General features: G+C 56.3%; 6 protein-coding genes and 1 pseudogene across 7 annotated transcripts; 4 read left to right on the top strand and 3 right to left on the bottom strand.

The window, feature by feature from the left end:
* Window positions 1-361: 361 nt before the first annotated feature.
* Window positions 362-1,804, top strand: L226DRAFT_574634 (glycoside hydrolase; the record flags this gene model as incomplete). The annotated part of the gene is made up of 1 exon (XM_067685077.1): window positions 362-1,804. The coding sequence occupies one exon, from the start codon at window positions 362-364 to the stop codon at window positions 1,802-1,804; it is 1,443 nt and encodes a 480-aa protein (XP_067531091.1).
* Window positions 1,805-2,576: 772 nt separating this feature from the next.
* L226DRAFT_514307 (uncharacterized protein) lies at window positions 2,577-3,552 on the top strand (the record flags this gene model as incomplete). The annotated part of the gene is made up of 4 exons (XM_067678407.1): window positions 2,577-2,664; window positions 2,718-2,933; window positions 2,998-3,297; window positions 3,373-3,552. Coding segments are annotated over 4 exons (739 nt in total), but the record flags the coding sequence as incomplete, so codon positions are not given.
* An 801-nt stretch (window positions 3,553-4,353) lies between these two features.
* Window positions 4,354-6,171, top strand: L226DRAFT_547694 (AB-hydrolase YheT; the record flags this gene model as incomplete). The annotated part of the gene is made up of 8 exons (XM_067682516.1): window positions 4,354-4,484; window positions 4,539-4,607; window positions 4,678-4,703; window positions 4,785-5,017; window positions 5,106-5,184; window positions 5,252-5,703; window positions 5,794-5,931; window positions 6,010-6,171. The coding sequence occupies 8 exons, from the start codon at window positions 4,354-4,356 to the stop codon at window positions 6,169-6,171; spliced, it is 1,290 nt and encodes a 429-aa protein (XP_067531089.1).
* Window positions 6,172-7,362: 1,191 nt separating this feature from the next.
* Window positions 7,363-9,314, top strand: L226DRAFT_469944 (linoleoyl phosphatidylcholine delta-12 acetylenase; the record flags this gene model as incomplete). The annotated part of the gene is made up of 10 exons (XM_067676267.1): window positions 7,363-7,472; window positions 7,526-7,738; window positions 7,789-7,840; window positions 7,889-7,942; window positions 8,009-8,249; window positions 8,305-8,358; window positions 8,419-8,578; window positions 8,736-8,926; window positions 9,026-9,151; window positions 9,211-9,314. 10 exons carry the CDS (start codon window positions 7,363-7,365, stop codon window positions 9,312-9,314), a joined length of 1,305 nt encoding a protein of 434 aa, XP_067531088.1.
* On the bottom strand, window positions 9,315-10,663 carry L226DRAFT_593083 (annotated as a pseudogene; the record flags this gene model as incomplete). Its single annotated transcript has 3 exons — window positions 9,315-10,200; window positions 10,437-10,517; window positions 10,576-10,663. Coding segments are annotated over 3 exons (622 nt in total), but the record flags the coding sequence as incomplete, so codon positions are not given.
* A 2,284-nt stretch (window positions 10,664-12,947) lies between these two features.
* Window positions 12,948-14,879, bottom strand: L226DRAFT_538791 (monocarboxylate permease). Its single transcript, XM_067681561.1, has 7 exons — window positions 14,545-14,879; window positions 14,346-14,489; window positions 14,163-14,290; window positions 13,798-14,109; window positions 13,579-13,737; window positions 13,327-13,517; window positions 12,948-13,266 (listed from the first exon to the last, which is right to left on the bottom strand). Exons 1-7 carry the CDS (start codon window positions 14,785-14,787, stop codon window positions 13,016-13,018), a joined length of 1,428 nt encoding a protein of 475 aa, XP_067531087.1. The 5' UTR covers window positions 14,788-14,879; the 3' UTR covers window positions 12,948-13,015.
* Window positions 14,880-14,989: 110 nt separating this feature from the next.
* On the bottom strand, window positions 14,990-17,308 carry L226DRAFT_492760 (monocarboxylate permease). The gene is made up of 8 exons (XM_067677401.1): window positions 16,749-17,308; window positions 16,545-16,688; window positions 16,356-16,483; window positions 15,986-16,297; window positions 15,757-15,915; window positions 15,579-15,697; window positions 15,451-15,522; window positions 14,990-15,384 (listed from the first exon to the last, which is right to left on the bottom strand). Exons 1-8 carry the CDS (start codon window positions 16,983-16,985, stop codon window positions 15,128-15,130), a joined length of 1,428 nt encoding a protein of 475 aa, XP_067531086.1. The 5' UTR covers window positions 16,986-17,308; the 3' UTR covers window positions 14,990-15,127.
* Window positions 17,309-17,423: the final 115 nt, after the last annotated feature.

Raw genomic sequence — 17,423 nt, 5'->3', positions numbered from 1 at the left:
ATTTCGCAAGGCCGTGTGTTCTGCATTCACTCTTCACCTTTCCTCTTCGAGGTGGCGTTACCTGGGGCCCAAGTGCTAAGGCTCGGCCGTCCTCGCTGGCGAACTCGGGCGAATTCGTCTGCGAGCGACAGCGATTATTGTACGATGGCCTCGCGCGCAAATTTGCCTCGTAACTTCGTCTGGTGGTCTAGGTAATGAGTGTATCTCTTTTTGTTGTGAGACATACCGCTATCTTTGGTTCGCGTGTCGGTCTCCTCGGTTGTGGACGCTGCGTATAAAGTCTACTCCTAGGTTGTACGAGGTTTCTACGCCAAGGTACTTGCATCCCTGTCCGCTGCGCATTTTTTCCTGGTGTTCCATCATGCACTCTTTTACATATTTCTACTCAATCAACCTTCTCGCCGCCACCCTCGTCGGCGCCTCCCACCTGAGGATACCGCGGCAGTCCACTGTCCCCAAGCTTGTGGTCGCACATCATATTGTGGGTCTCACAGCCAACTACTCTGTCGAAGACTGGGTAGCGGACATCTCGCTGGCGCAAGCCAACGCGATCGATGGGTTCGCTCTCAACATCGGAACCGACGACTACACGCCACAGCAGGTCGAGAATGCGTTCTTGGCTGCAGAGCAGCTCAGTTCATCATTCAAGCTCTTCCTCTCCTTCGACATGACGTCCTATCATTGTGCGGCTCTCACGGACGCCGATCCGTTGCGCAACCTCACCCTCCAGTACGCGACTCGTCCTAACCAATTCCAGGTGGACGGGCAGGCGTTCGTGTCCGCCTTCTCTGGCGAAACCTGCACTTTCGGACAAGGCGACGTTGCGGGAGGTTGGCGAGTTGGATATACCCAGCACCCAGATATCGCAGGGAAAATCCACTTCGTGCCCTCGTTCTTCGTCGACCCCGCCACCTTTAGCCAGTACGCTGGCGTTCTGGACGGCGACTTCAACTGGAACTCAGCGTGGCCGATCCAGCTCACAGCAAGCGCTATCCCCAACTTGCTACCCGGTGCAAACCTCAATCAGCTCGATGTCACTGCCGAGACTGCTCTGCAGAAACTTATCGGGTCCTTTGATCCTGACACCGCCCACATAACCAGCCTCGCCACCACGCAGAGCAGCCGCACCTACATGGCCGCGGTCTCCCCGTGGTTCTTCACCCATTTCCCTCCAAACACGTACAACAAGAACTTCGTGTATGACTGCGACGAGCACCTCTGGGTCTCGCGCTGGGAGACGCTCATCGCCAACCGCGACCACGTAGACTTTGTCGAAATCCTCACTTGGAACGACTTCGGCGAGTCGCACTACATCGGTCCCAAGCATGATGGCCAGGCCCTTCCCCCTGGCTCCGAGGCGTGGGTCGATGGCTTCGACCACACAGGTTGGCTCGGCCTCACGAGCTACTTCGCAACCGCGTTCAAGACGGGTGCGACGCCTCCGATCGAGAAGGACCAGCTGGTGATGTGGGCACGCCCGCACCCAAAAAGCGCTACACCCGCGGACCCCGTTGGCCCGCCGCGCGACTTCCAGATCTTGCAGGACAAGATGTGGGCGGTCGTGCTCGCGACGGCGGACGGGCAGCTCACGCTGTCGAGTTTGGATGCGGACTCGCAAACGTTCGACGTCCGTGAGGGAGTCAACAAGTTGTCGCTGCCTCTGATCCCGGGCGGGTATATGCGGGGCGTGCTCACGCGCGGTGGGCAGACAGTGATTGACTTGAAGCCGGATGGCTTCGTGTTCAACCCGAATCCTCCTGCGTACAACTTCAACGCGTTCGTTGCGAACGCGACTGCCGCTTGAGGGACTTCATGTTATACATGTCGCTGGCGACCCATCAGTGATAGTCTACTGTTGATACACACCTGTTTGTACTTACCGTCTCCCATGGTTAGGATCCTCACCTGCTCGCTCTCGATGTGGCGCCGGGCGCTTCGATGCGGATCACCCGCAGATGTTAATGGAAGAGTGAGTTCCTCCTGCAACGTCGACAAGTTTGAACCTCGTCCTATGTTGGCCCATTCCCCTGAAATATGGTCATGGGCAGTTTTACAGTTCAGTGTTGGCATGCTTAACAGGTGCCTACTCGTTTATTCTTCAGTTTCCGTACAACCAGAAAGAGAATCGGCATCACTTGTGCGACACTCCCTCTAAGGGCTTCGGAGTTGGGGTGATGGATGATATATCCCTCGGTACTGAAGATACTAATACCTACCAGGTCACGGGCAACCATGTTGCCTATATTTTTCCAGAGGCACCACTAGGTTCGACCGCCCTCGCTTCCGCAGCACGGACTTTCGGGGGAACGTGCTCTGAGGCCACAGCTCACCAGACGTATACCACCATCCGACGCTTTGATGCCTCCTTCTGTACGCTTCTAAGCTGCGAGGCGCGATCCCGACAATTTCCCGCCAGAGGATGATGGCTTCGCGACCGCGTCACGTCGTGCACTCTCCCCCGAGAAAGAGCCTTTTGCTCGGGATGACCTGTCCGAGTGCTACTGGAGGGCTTCCTGCGGCAAGGTACAAGTAGGGGATGGCGGGTTGCGCTTGGCGACGACCCACCCCGGAACGATCATGGTCTCCTCGACGGCACTCTCTTTCATCGGTGCTCTTTTCTTCGTCGCGGGCGCTGCTGCCCAGTCCGCTCCCCAGTATGGTCAGGTAAGTTGAGTCCTCTCATGTAGTATTGTCCTCGATTTGACGACATTGTTCAGTGTGGTGGCCAAGGCTGGACTGGGGCCACTACGTGCCCCAACGGCTGGACGTGCACGGTCTCCAACCAATATTACTCTCAATGTCTCCCGGGAGCCGCGTCGAGTGCACCCGGAAGCCCCACCACGTCGCCCGGAGGAGGTTCTCCGACGACTACCAGCTCCTCGCCTAGCGGCACTTCGACTCTCATTGCTGGCAACTCCTTCATCCGCGCAGTGGTACGCGCCGCCCTTGTTAGAACAACCAGTCTTACTGTTTGTCACTGAATCCATTCATATACAGGAGGACCCGAACTTCCACAAGTACCTCCGCTCTGAGGTAGCCGGCACCGCGTCGGACGCGGTCCTCGGGGAGCCCAACACGGCCGCACAATTCCAGATCACGAGCGGGCAGCTCGTGCAGATGCTGCCGGACGGTTCAAACCTGTACGCGGTCGTCGAGGCGCGCGCGAACTCGACGGTCATGAAGCTCAAGATGTCGTGGTCCGAGGAGCCTGCGAGCGGGGCCAACGCGGGCACGTTCCAGTGGTCCGGGGACACCGTCGAGTGGTCGATCCCGACGATCCAGCGCCCGCAGCTCAACGTGAGTTTGCTTTGCTTTTGCGTTGCGTGAAATGTGATTAATGCGATGGGGCTTACTGGGGGTCTGAATTTGCAGGCTTGGTTGATATGCCCGGACGCGGATGGCAACAAGGACGTGTATATCAACCTCGGGCCTTACGACTACCAGACGCCGGCGGGATGTGCGGACGAGACTATCCACGCGTACACGGGTGCCACTGCCACGCCCTGAGGTGGCTATTTGGGCAGATGCAGGTCCAGGAACGCTCTTGTAGGTTGCTGTCGTCGGATGCAAAACTTTGGTACTATATATTCAGATGGATACATGACTGTCGGGTCGTGAGAACAGGGCTGCGCCACGGTCTGTTGAGGAATCTTGGCTGAGGTGAACGTACCTGCTTAACTCAAGCTTAACTCAGAACTGTCCCCGCTGTCCTTGGCAGTCTTGGATGCAAAGCAGCCTGAGTCTGAAGGTCAAAGGTAGCATCGTGGCTCTTAGGTAATGCTACAATCGTGCACAAAGCTGTGCATGCCGCAGCAGCGCCGGGTTTCGGACGTGCGCTTATCGGACCGCACTCACTCTGGCACACACCGTTCACGGCTATGTCGCCAGTCTGCCCTCAAAGTATTCCGTGAATCGCAACAACGGGTATGTTTAGTAACTGCGCTACGCCTGGGGCCGGTACGGCACGTAGCGGCGTAGTCCATACCAGTCCGCGTATGCTGATCATTCCCACGCCGGCATGCTGGCAGCGGAACCTCAAACATAAACTTGCTTGCTCGTAGAGGCGGCGCTCGGACGACATTCTACTCTCTGGATTCTTCTTGTTAGTTGTGCGTTCTGAAGTGGTCTGTGACCACTGACCAGGCATTGAGCATGAGTCTCAGTGAGTCCGGTTCTTATGACGTGGCTCAGCACCGTGTCCAATGTTCATTCATCTGCCATCCGACAGCTTTCCTCGACTGGCCCGACGACATTCGAGTCTTGCTGACAGCAGGCGTCTTGGCTCTGCTCTCCGCTGCCCGGGCACTCTGGCGGTACCTGAGAGGGACACGCCAGCCATTCGTCACGCTTTACATGTCCCCGGACTCGGCCACCCTGCGGAGGGAAGGCGGTGGTCCTGCGAAGACCCTCGCAGAACTCGTCGTCGACAAGGTCCCGGCGCTCTGGCCTAGCTCCACGTTCAATAGCCCCTGGTATCTGCCCAAGTAAGTGCTGCTTCGTTCAATGAGCCTCACCGTGTGCTGATGTCGGTTGCGCAGCGGGGATGCCCACACCATGTATTCGTCTATCGCGGATTTCAGCAAAGTCGACCCTATCGTGTACGAGCGGTGGGTGCTCCTCCTACACACTGCGCAACCCTGCATCGGATAGCTCATGTCACATCCTACTCCCGTGCAGCAAGCTGCTCGAGTTGCCAGATAAAGGTGCAGTGCTTGTTTCTTTAAATGCCGGATGTTCTAGTCGTCGCCAGCAAGCATCAGCTAATCAAATTCGGAACCTCACAGGCATCGTCGCGGTCGATATCACGCCGCCCCTGAGCAGTCACCCGGTCTCTCAAGGGGAAAATGTGCTCTTCGTGGCGCACGGGCTCACTGGCGGCTCTCACGAGTCTTACGTCCGGGCGGTCCTCTCGAGGGTGACGCCAGACAAATCAGCAGGCGGCCTCGGCTTCCGTGCAGTCGTACTCAACTTTCGTGGATGCAACGGCTCCCCGGTCGTAACCCCGCGGCTTTATCATGTATGTTGCCGTCACTTTTCCATCGCTTCCTCTCTTCTCTTGCGGGCGGTCCAAAGCCGAGTACTTATCTTCCCGCGCTCGACCACAGGCAGGGTCGTCAGACGACGTCGGGAATGTTATCTTGTGGATATGTCACGCCTTCCCAGAGTGCAAGATCTATGGCATTGGTGCGTGCGCCCACTGTATCAGCTTCTGCGTCGGCTCCGTAACTTCTCATGGTCGCTTTGTCTTCAGGGTTTTCGCTCGGTGCCAACATTCTCACAAAATACGCGGGAGAAGAGGGCGAGGACTGCCCCCTGCAAGGGTTCGTGACCCTCGCAAACCCTTGGCACTTCGTCCGCGGGGCCCACTTCCTGCCCAGTACATTCACCGGCCGATTCATCTATCGGTGGGTCCTTGGGGGCGCTCTGCGCACACTGCTGCATCTCCACCGGCGCGTCTTTCTCGAGGCTCCCGAGCTGCCCGTCTCCCGCGCGACGCTCGAGAACTTCTTCAACCGCCCCCGTGTCACGCTGCGACAATACGACGAGACGATCCAGGCGCCGCTGTTTGGGTTCGAGAGCGCATGGGACTACTACGCGAAAATTAGCTCGTACAAGGTCATCCCGGGCATCAAGGTGCCCTGTCTGGCGATCAACAGCATCGACGATCCAATAACTGGGCCACGCAGCCTCCCTACAAGCCAGGTAAGCATCTATCCGCGCACACCCTCTGCCAGATGCCTTCCCACATGTGTTCTTTATCATCGCGCCCTGACGTCACCTTGCATTAACCAGGTCGCACGGAGCCCGTATCTGATTCTTGCTGTCACGCAAGGAGGCGGCCATCTGGGCTGGTATGAACGCACGGGCGACGGTCGGATAGGCCGGTGGTACGCGAAGCCGGTCGTGCAGTTCCTGGCCGCTCTCTTAGAGGTAAGCAGGCGCTACGCATCACTGGGAAGCTGCCACTAGTACCAGTGCCAGGCTGACAGGGATGCACACACTGCACAGTACGGCCAGGAGCAGAGGCGCAAGCCGGGCCTCGTGCTGCTCGGAGCCGATCACGCACGGCAGGCCGGGCGCGATGACGTCGGGTTCAGAGTCTTGTCCCGGGAGCAATCCGAGCTGGTCGCGAGCGGGACGGAAACATCGAAATTGTTCACGGGATGGTAGGCGGGGCGGGCTGCGCCGTAGGAATGTCGGCGTCTTGGCGGGTGTTATAGACGAAGAGTTTTCGGCTCGGCGAAGTTGTGGGTTGCTCGTTCATACGGCTGGGGTCGTTGAGCTCATGAGCGTCGCTGCCTGTGCGTACCGTGACGCTATGGCCGCCACAATACCGAACTTAACGGGGCTGTGGCGAGAGCTGTATTGGGCTTCTATTGCTTGCTATACCATCCACGAGGGTCATGAACTCCGTTCCACGCAAAGAAACAGGGACGCACGGAGCGCCTGGCGGGCGTCACCGGGCCAGAGTGGAAGGAAGGGGAATGTGCAAATCGTCTTCTGCTTCAGTTCTTCAACGACCTTGCTCGGTTTGGGGGGGCATAGCCTGGACTCGCGGCGAACACGAGGAGGTCATGAAAGCCAGTTCCGCCATGAACAATCTTACCTAAATGGGTCATGCCGACAGGCTGTTGTGCGGTGCTGGCGCTCGTGCAGCTTGCTCCGTACGCCCACATACTTACTCACCGCTGGCGGCCAGAACCACACTCGCAGGCTTCGTCGGCTGTCTCTTGCTGTCCCTCGCTGTCCCTCGCTGTCCCGCAGAGCCGTGTGGACCCGTGCGATCTGCTATCGGCGCAGTCAGGCTGCGACGTGCCATGAGCTGTGAGTGAACTAGTTCGCCACGTGCCCGAATATGACTGCGTGTGCGGTCGCGGACAGAAGCTGGCAGTGTTGGGATCTGGACATCTTCCCCCAAGGCGCTGGCATCTCATGAGAAGGGCAGGCGAGTCAGGGCCCATGTGTCACTGAGAACTTTCCCAAACTGTGTGACATGACAGATTGGACGAGCTCTGCGACAAATCTCGTAACGCACGTCCGTTTCCACGCTTGGTCGGCTCACGCCTACCTTGTCCCTCGTCGCCATGTCCGGATGAATGCAATATTGCACACCCCTCGGCTCTCTCGTCACACCGCGCTGCTCCGCTGCCTGAGCGCGTCTGCCGCCAAGTCGTCGTATCTCCCAGCCGCACACGTGCAAATCATCTCACTGTTTGAGCACCTTTCATCGCCCGACAGTTGGGAATGTGCGGGGCCGGAGATCTCGCCTTTTCCAAGATAGATAAATTTGCCAGCTGCACCGCGCACCACCCCATTCACCCAGTCACCCCGCGCTGCTCTATCCGGCCGTCCTCCTGCAATATGCTGCACACCAGCCCCACTGGCAACTCAATTCCCCCCCTAAGGGATACAGGGAACACGTCAACAACCTACTCCGAGGACGATCTCCCCGAATTCTCCCCCATGCCATGGTAGGAACTTTTGTCTACACAATCGAAGTCTGCTGACGCCGAGCGTTGTATAGGAAGCTGCAAGAGATCCGCGCCGCCATACCGCCGCACCTCTTCGTCCGCGACACCAAGAGAGGCTTGGCATGGCTTGCGTTCGATCTCCTTATGGCCGCTGTGTGCTGGAAGATCGCACTCTATATAGACCCCAGCTTCAAAAGTCCGGGTGCTATCCGCCTCTTGTCCCCACTTGGCGCCTCCATTGCCCAATGGGCGTGCTGGCTGGTGTAGTGCGTACAGTGCGCCACAACACAGCCTGATGCTGACGAGCTCGCTGCAGCTGGTGGTTCCAGGGCCTCATCTTCACGGGCATATGGGTTATAGGACATGAGGTAGGATTCTTGCCAACTTATAGTTCGATTCTGAACTCTGGTGTGCAGTGCGGCCATGGCGCTTTCTCCGACCGTCAGTGGGTTTGCGATGTGATAGGCTTCGTAAGTCCTACCCTTTCTCTTTCGGGACAATCTGCGCTGGCGGCTAACGTCACCGTGATATCGCAGGTCGTCCATACCTTGCTTTGGACCCCATACTTCAGCTGGAGAATTTCACATCACCGTCACCATTGTAATCATGCCTCCATGGAACGTGATGAGGTTTACGTGCCTAAGACCCGGAGCGACCTCGGTATTCCCCCAGAAAACGGACACAAGATTGACTACGACGAGTACCTCGGAGACACCCCGATATACACCCTGTTCATGCTTGTCCGTCAACAGCTTCTGGCATTCCCCGCGTATCTACGTAAGCCAATATTCCGCGTTATTTCAACATTCCAAAACCCTCATTTTCTCGTCAGTGTGGAATGTCTCCGGTCAGAAAGACTACCCCAAATGGACGAATCACTTCGACCGTAAGCGACTCGTCTTCAGTGGCCTGGAACTGTTTCCGCTAATTCGCCGACGTACCTCAGCCAACTCGATCTTGTTCACCAGAGAACAGCGCCATCTCGTCATCATGTCCAACCTTGGCATCCTATTCATGATTGCGTCCGTTCGGTTCGCCTGCAATATGTGGGGCGCAGCGTCCGTGGTGAAGTTTTACGGCATTCCATGGTTGTGCGTTACCCATTGGTGAGTACCCCGTTTACTCCGCTGCGTCGTACGCCGTCCGCTCATTCGCTCCGCTCCGTCTGGTACCGCATGCGCCTGCTCCGCCGCTTGTACTGAACACGATGCGACCGTCCTTCTATCTCATGGATCGTCCCCTCACCGCTCCGCCGACGGACAGGTTCATCATGATCACGTATCTCCACCACACGGACCCCGAGCTGCCGCACTACCGCCAGCCGGTGTGGAACTTCCAGCGAGGGGCGGCCGCGACCGTGGACCGCAATTTCCTGGGCTGGATGGGTCGTTTCTTCCTGCACGACGTTGCACACTACCACGTCATCCACCACTTTTTCCCAAAGATGCCATTCTGTCAGTGAGCCCGTTCCTTGCGCGCCCTCCCTTGCGAGACGCTCTTTCGCCGACAGATGCAGGGTGTACTGTGAGACTAACTGCTCTTGGCAACTGCAGACCATGGCGCCGAAGCGACCCAGTATCTCAAGATGTTCATTGGCGAACACTATCACTACTCGGAGAAACCCGTGTTCCAGGCTCTCTGGAACAACTACAACGAGTGCCAATTCGTAGAGGATACAGGTGAGGGTCTCTCACCCACTGCCTGTGTGCGCAGTGAAACTGAGCGCAGCTGCATTCAGGGAATGTTCTCTTCTACCGAAACAGAAAGGGACAAGCAATCCTCAGGCCAGCCCCTCAGTATCGCGAGGACGCAGACGCTGTCCCGGCGTCATCGGAGAAGTGATTGCGCGCCGCCTAGAAGTGGAAGAAAGGAAGAAAACTCGCCGCTCACCGTGCTGCTATGTAGACATGACTTATGCCCCGCGTGTGCGCCCTGGCGCCGCGGCCGCTGTACTTGAATCAACGCCCGCTCCGCCCTTGTTGTCTCAAATAGACTATTCGTCTCCTGATGTCCGCACTCCTGGCCCTGCATAATTAAAGCACGCATGCTATAGCCTATGACGATCCTCCTCTACTTCCGCGTGCCTCGCGGCCTCACGCTTGGCTCCGGCAACGCGCGCGGACGCCTGCCCCGTCGGAGTGGGCTGTACCCACGGCATGCCGTGAGGCGTCTGCCACCGTCTTCATAAAATCTTCGCAGACTCATCTTCTCTGAATGCTCGTCCGGAAGCACTCGCCCACCTTCGCTCACCCCGCATCCGATCGTCATGTCTCCTCTAGCCTCGCTGCTTCCATCCGTCATCCATCACCCCAGTCTGCATATGGAAATCCCGTTCCCCGCGGCACGTAGCATCGTGGCCGGCGCAGTCGAAGTTCGAACTCTGGAGTGCAATCAGAATTCTGGGCGGCGAGGAGGGGGCGGGGTGCTGGCATTGACAGCGCAGGTCTGGGCTGCGCGGTAGCAGCGAGCCAGACGCCTGGCGTACCCCGCACGTAACGCCACAAGGAGGAAGTGGGGTCGTAGAAGACCACGAAGTGCCTGGGAAGTGAGAAGCAGACACGCGCTGGGGCAGCCGGGTCGGGCTGGGGAGGTCGACTCCCGAGCACGACCTTGAGACCGTGCCTTCTGGTCCGAGCCTGTTGTATGACAGAAGCCGTCCGTGACGTGATGTTAACGTGTTGGACGGGTGCAGCCTGGGCTCCCTGAACGCTATTGCTTGGCTTCTTGGCTGGAGATGCGTCGGTAGTGCGCGCGGAGCTTGTTCAGGATTCTGGCGTTGGCGCCCGCCTTCGTATAGGGTGCGCGGGCGGCCGCGGTGAGAGTGTGGAGAGCTTGCCCGTGTTCTGATCAAGGCAGGCTGGAGTGTGGATACCGGAGAGAAATCCTTCTAATGCTCGTGTGCGCTTCCGTAACAAGTGTCATAAATCAGTACGACATACACGCGAGGCATAGGGTCGCACTCACAACTGCAAGAGCGCATCTGACATGTGCTGAGGAAGGTCGAGGGATCATCCGTCCCGATGCCCGATAAGCTACGATCAGGCTCTGCGTGGCCAGTCGAGGTCCCATGTGTTATGGGATTTCTCCTGAGGCAATCACGCACTTCCTTCTGAGCCCTCCCATGACTTATAATTCCGAACAACGCCAGATGGAATTGCGGGAGTATTACCGCTGCGTCGGAAAAAAGACATTTTCACGGGAGAAGGGGGAAATCTGACCGCAGTGGGGTGGAGAGTACGTGAGTGGTACACGGTACACATGCAGGAGCGGGTGTTTGCTTACTTACCCTCAGACAGGGTTTGGAGTTTGCACCCACGTAGGAGGGTGCAGTGATAGCAAGTACTAGGAAATTTTATCGAAAAAACCGGCGCCATCAGGACGACTCTTCACGCCCTGAGTATCCTGTGACGAAGCCTTCGGACCATCGCTGCGAACACGATTGCGGCACTCTGGGGTAAGTACTCACGATTGGCACCGAATCTACTTGCATCCGGGCCCCGGGGAGCGGCGCAATCCTCAGGTCTTGGCAGGTCTCAGCTTTATTCGTATTCAGTGCCCGAGCCAGCAAATGACAGGACTATGGGCGCATATCGGGGGGTTCCCGGCGTCAGAGACGGGCTTGGGGAGCGCCGTGAATGTGTTCAGGCGAAGTAGACCAGAACATGAGGACTCACGTCATCTGTTCTGGTGCGCGGTCGCGGACCAACATCCCTCAGTGATACCGGTGATGAAAAGCACGTAGTAGGGGACAATCGATCAGATCCCGTCCTTCCTCAGTCGCCGCAAGTGCATGGCACAAATGTGGGGCTCTGAGGAGCATCACACCTCTCCACTGTAACGATACACTTACCTCAGAACGTGTGCGCGATCGAAAGAGTATCGACAACACGCATCAAAATCCACAACGGCTCGGCTGTGGAGGGAAGTCGGATGCAGTTTGACATGCCGTATTCATGTCGCGGGCATGTCACTCAGCCTGAGGTAGCCATCCGTCCGGCACCCAGCCGAGGTAGTCCTATCGACGAGACTTCTGTGACTTGTCATCAGCACAGTACACCAGCACATGGAGACGAGAACTAACTGGATAACAACCTTCGCGATATAGCTGCTTGACTGTTCGCTCGGTCGGATGTCCGACCACGTCTAAGATGAAGGAGCATCCCCACTGTCACATTCGATCCGGAAGGCCATTGAGACCATGAACAGAGATATGCACGGCTGAATATCGTCCGCTCAGTGTGTCTTGCGAGGTCATGAAGCTGAAGTCCATATTTTCAGTCGGCGCTACGTGAGCCGGCATTTCCCGGGACCGATAGTCTAGGCAGCAAGCCTACCAGCGTGAGCAACTCCGTCTCTAACCACTATCATACCTTACGCTTGAATTACACTAAGGGACGGCTCAACTTCCAAGGAAGACCCCAATCCGACAGCTCAGAGTCCAATGGCACAGATATATACAGAGCTGGAACTAGGCACAACAACACCTGTCGGAATGGCTCCAGAGCAAGCCTGAATGAAGTCTTCAATCTCTTGATGTGAGCGTTCTTCCTCCACGGCATGACTTCTCAGTGGCCTTGGCATCTATCATCATCTGCGCTCTCTTGCTCGCTGATGCAGATGATGTGCGTCTAGTAAAGTTGCAGCCTGTGCGGACAATTAGCGTATTTCATCGGTCACAGAGAGGCACTGAAATCCAGTCACGGATTCTAGGAAGAGTTGAGGATCTTCCGCAAGCCGTGTTAGACCACGCCATTTGGGATAGTGACGCGATTGTTCGGCCAGAAGGCGCATGATCCTATATGCGAGCAACAGATGACAGCGGCCAGCTTGGGGATGGTGCCCGAACTCCCGTACGAAGAGACAGAACCTTCCATAATATGAGAGACCAGGTGACAATACCCCTTCAGTCCAGATTCGATGTATCACCCTGCATCACGCCAACGTTGCCGCCGAATTCTGTGCGGCTAAGGGGCGCGGGCCACAGTATCCATTCCAAGAATGAGCAGATCCGAGTCTGCATTGCAAGCGATTCGGTCTCTGAGGATTCTAGTCGAGAAGAACTATAGAGTCCAAGAATAGAGGCGTCAGCACCTGCACTCAGGGTCCACGGAACGCTTGGACTCACTCTTCTGACTGCTCCTGTAGGACGCTTCCGTAGAGCCTTTATCGCGGAAAAATCAGAAAAATCCCGACTACCCGGCCCCAGCATGCTTCCAAATTTGCGACTGATTTCCCCCAGCGTCGGGTGTGAGAGCATACAAAGAGTGCTGCGGCTCGGCTATTGAAACTTGTTCACTTCTGACATAGAGTCGGACATCCATGCGCCTGCGAGTCCACCGCGTGGGCTGAGGCCCTGAGGGTGTCTTCGACTAGAATTCAGTCTAATCGGCACGTTGGGTATGCAACATATACAAGGATCGAATGCTTACGCAGATACCGACCGGGTTCGGTACTATTAGGAGAGGAAACCGTTTACCACCGTGACAAACCTTGGCCAAGCCGTTCCTCCCCATCTTATGCCGTCATATGCACGTACCGGACCTCTATCCTTCGTCCGCCGTGTCCTGTTCTTGTGCCCGATTTTGTGATGATGATACTTGCCTTGTGAATAGGCGACGTAGCTTCACCGATTCCACGACACCAGCGATAGCCAAGACGACGGTGCCTGCCACTGTCAATGCGCCGGCGAATATGATAAGCGCGTTGAAGTGCTTCTGATCCACGTCCTTGAGGAGTGCCCCACCAGTAGGAGTGCCGACGAGGGTAGCAACAGCTACAACCATGTATACTGACCCTTCAGAGCATCAACGTCAGAGCAGGAGAGTAAAGCGCGAGATCAATGACTGAGGCGCACCTATGCGAGCTCCTAAGCTCTCTCTCGGTGAGATGCTGGCGATATAGGTCGGGAGCAGAGAGCTGAAACCCCCGGAGAAAAGACCGTACAGGGCCGCGAATGCGATGATCGATGCCGAGTTGCGTGAGGGGAGCCACAGACCGAGCAGTAGGACACTGCAGACAGCAGCCACCGGTACAAATACGGTCAGACTGTTCACATGATCAGAATTTAGTACTGTATATCATCGTGTGTATGAACTGCTGCACTCACGTTCCGTATCTGTCTGCGAAGATAGCTGGAATTATCCTCGCGGGGATGTTCATGGCGTTCAAGATTGCAACCAGGTAGTCAGCAATCCCCGATTGTACACCTTGGAACGTCGCGTAGATCTGGATATAGAAGTACGGGATGAAGAAGGCATAGAATAGTCTGTAGATCGAGGCGTCAAAATTCGGGAGCTGATGAAGGTAGTTGTCGCATGACACGTACAAGAACGCTGCGATCGTCGCAAGCGTATACCTCGGGTCCTTGAATCCGCCAAAGTCAATCGCAGTTCTCCACGTCATGTGTCTCGAGAGGGAAAGCCGTGTCCGGATGGTGAGACACGAGACGATGAGGCAACCCATGACGACGAAGGCGACGATCCGGACGGCCCATGCGAAACCTACTCTGGGTATCAACTGCCCAAGGATGATGGGCATGATCACACCACCGCTCGCGCTGCCTCCCGTGGCGAGTCCGATGGCCAAGGCGCGTCTGCGCTTAAACCAATGTCCCAGGACGGCTACGGACGGGCTATATCTAATGTGGAGCGTCAGTAGATGTTTGTCAACGAGCAGTCGGAAGTCACTCACAACAACGAGATACCGATTCCAAAGAGGACCCCGTGAGACAGGAAGATCTGGTATGCCTGGTCCTTTTGCGCTAACGAAACCATCATCAGTGAGAACACCGAGATGACGGACCCAACGGGCAACATGACCTGAAAAATCGACACGTCAGCGCCACTGCTTACTTGTAGACGATTGGTTACTCACTGATGTGCCATAGGCATCGAACATCCTACCGGTGAGCGTTCCGAAGAAGAACAGGAAGAAAACTTGTAGGGATCCTATCAAGGATATTGACGACGACGACGATGACAGCAATAAGGTCGACTCATAGTAAGTCTGGAAGGCACCCTGTGATCCATCGTCAGATGGGAGACTGAGCTCAAATTACCACGATGGTACTCACGTATGCGTTGACCATGCCAGCGGATACAAACAGAGCGAGCGATGAACCCAGAACAACCAACCATGCTTCTCGCCCTCCATCTGGAACCGTCTCCAACTCTTGTTGGACTTCTTCATCTACTTGTGCCGAAACGGGCTCTGCTTCCACGTCTGCTTGAACTGTAGCTACTAGAGAGGTTGCGACCTTCTCCGGTACCTTCTCCGGTTCGGCAACCTTGACCTTTTCCTGGTCACGATCAGACATAATCTTACCGGAAGTGCGGGGAGAGAGGGACCGCTGTTCAGGTGTTCGCGACTAAGTATCCACTGTAGGCCCGAGTTTTATCTAAAGGTTCGAGCGGACCGATGCACGAAGTGACTCATGCAACAGTGTTATCTTAGCCGATGCTAGTGGAGGTGTCAGCGGAATATGTCACAACTAGGCGCTCGCTCACCCTCTTGGCACTGTCCAGTGTCGATAATTTGACCAGCTTGATCCCTGTAGTTGGACGTACGACCAACGCAAAACGGAAGATGCTTTGACAAGTTCAATACCGCGCCTAAGTGCGTCTAAGGGGTCTAGGATATACTGAGCGCTTCATGAATCATACACCTTGCTCCGGCTGCGTCGGCTCTGAAATACTTTTCTCCGTTTCTGAAGATGCCCGGCGTGTGAAGAGGCGTCGTAAGCGTTTCGAACCCACGAAGCCCGCACCGGCCAAGATGATCGTGCCCGCGAGCGTGAGCACGCCCGAGAAGATAATCAGACCGTTGAAGTGTTTCTGGTCGACCTCCTTGAGCAGCGCACCACCCGTCGGAGTCCCGACCAGCGTCGCGACTGCCACGACCATGTATACGGAGCCTATGTAGGTCGCACGACCGTTAGTGAGAGCTTTTGGATTCGCATGCAGATGAACGTGTTACTTACCCAGACGTGCCCCGTAAACTTCTCTAGGCGAGATGGTAGCGATGTACGTCGGTAACAGGGAGACGAACGCTCCTGTATGCCCATTTTAGGTGCCTGGAAAGACTCAAACGGAGCGAGGGAAAACTCACCAGAGACCAAGCCATACAGTGCTGCGAACGCGATAATGGATCCGGAGCTACGCGAGGGCAGCCAGAGGCCGAGAATGAGAATACTGCAGATCGTGGCTGCAGGTACGAATACGTTCAAGCTGTCCGGCTGTATCAGTACGAGCAGGAACACAAAAGCGTGCAAGGAAGTGATACTTACGTCCCGTATCTGTCTGCCACAATACCAGGCAGAATCCGTGACGGCACGTTCATGGCATTCAGAATCGCAAGCAGGTAGTTCGCAATTCCAGGCGGCATATGTCGGAAATCTGCGTAGATCTGTATGTAGAAGTACGGGATGAAGAACGCGTAGAACAGTCTGTGTCACCATCAGAGTCAGCGTCTCGAGCGGAGTCTCTTTTCACAGCAGGAGGAAGGCGTAGGCTCACAGGAAAGCGCCGATAGTCGCGAACGCGTACCGGGGGTCCTTCCAGCCCCCGAAGTCAATCGCTGTCCGCCACGAAATATGTCCCGAGAGCGGCAGGCGGGTTCGGATGGTCAAGCATGACACTGTCAGGCACCCCAGGATGATAAATGCGATAATGCGGACGGCCCAAGGAAACCCAACGGCGGGTATGAGCTGCTCGAGGATGATTGGGAAGATGACGCCGCCGCTCGCGCTACCTCCCGTTGTGAGTCCGATAGCGAGAGCGCGTCTGCGGCGGAACCAGTGGCCGAGGACCGCGACGGAGGGGTTGAATCTGAGATATGGCAAGACATGAGATGGAAGCACACGAGAATGCGGACGAGGAGACTAACAGTAGGGCGATCCCGAAGCCGAAGAGGACTCCGTGGGAGAGGAAGACCTGGTATGCTTGGTCGTGTTGTGCGAGGGAGACCATCATCAGTGCGAACACTGAGATGAGAGATCCCAAGGGTATCATGACCTGTCAAAGACAATTGTTCCCGACATGCGTTTTAGGGCTTCGGACCAAGTATAGAACTCACAGATGTCCCGTACGCATCGAAGATACGTCCGGCAAACGTGCCCACAAAGTACAGTAGGAATACTTGCAGCGAGCCAATGAGCGATATTGACGAAGACGAAGACGATGGAAGTAGCGTCGTTTCGTAATAGCTCTGAAACGTGCCCTGCAAAGCAAAGTTAACCATCGACTTGATACGCGCAGTAAGTCAAACCGTACTACTAACGTAGGCGTTGATCATCCCAGCCGAGGCGAACAGCGCGAGCGACGAACCCAGGACCACAGTCCAAGCTTCCCTTCCTCCGTCTGGGACATATTCTTGCAGATGCTCCTCCACATCTGCGGGTACAGGTGGCGGCTCCTCCTGCCCGACATCGATCGTTGGGTCTACGACAGCCAGCGCCTCATCCACCTTCTCCTTATCCCGTTTTTCCTGGTCATGCAACGTAACCTGGTCAGCCATTTGAGATCTATCTATCCAAGTCTCGATCTAGAAAGGGTATAGGTCAGGCTAGACCGCGAGATAGCACTTAGCACCAGACACGCCGTCGCTGTTGGAATGCGAGGGTCCTACGTTGCAGCAGATTACATGCATATATATCTGGGGGTGATGTCGACCATCGCCAAAGTGAAGATCAGAATGACTCGCTCGATCGGACGGTGGGCGCACGGTGACTGTGTCGGCGCCATAGGGGGGCTTTGTCAGCAAATCAGCCAGGTTTGTGCCTTAAGTATGTGCGCGCTGCGCAGTTCTTTTCACCGTTCTCCCAGCGGTTCCGCATGGCCATCACGCCGGACGGTCGAAAATTTCATGCTGCCGAGGACGATCCCACGAGCAAGGGCGATTGTGTCTCGCAAACGCTGGAGGGAGAGCGTGAGTCAGCGATTGGATAGACGCTGC

This window comes from Lentinus tigrinus (assembly GCF_003813185.1).
Source record: "Lentinus tigrinus ALCF2SS1-7 unplaced genomic scaffold L226scaffold_36, whole genome shotgun sequence".
Classification (NCBI taxonomy): domain Eukaryota; kingdom Fungi; phylum Basidiomycota; class Agaricomycetes; order Polyporales; family Polyporaceae; genus Lentinus; species Lentinus tigrinus.
This window is presented reverse-complemented; position numbering and strand designations above follow the sequence as displayed.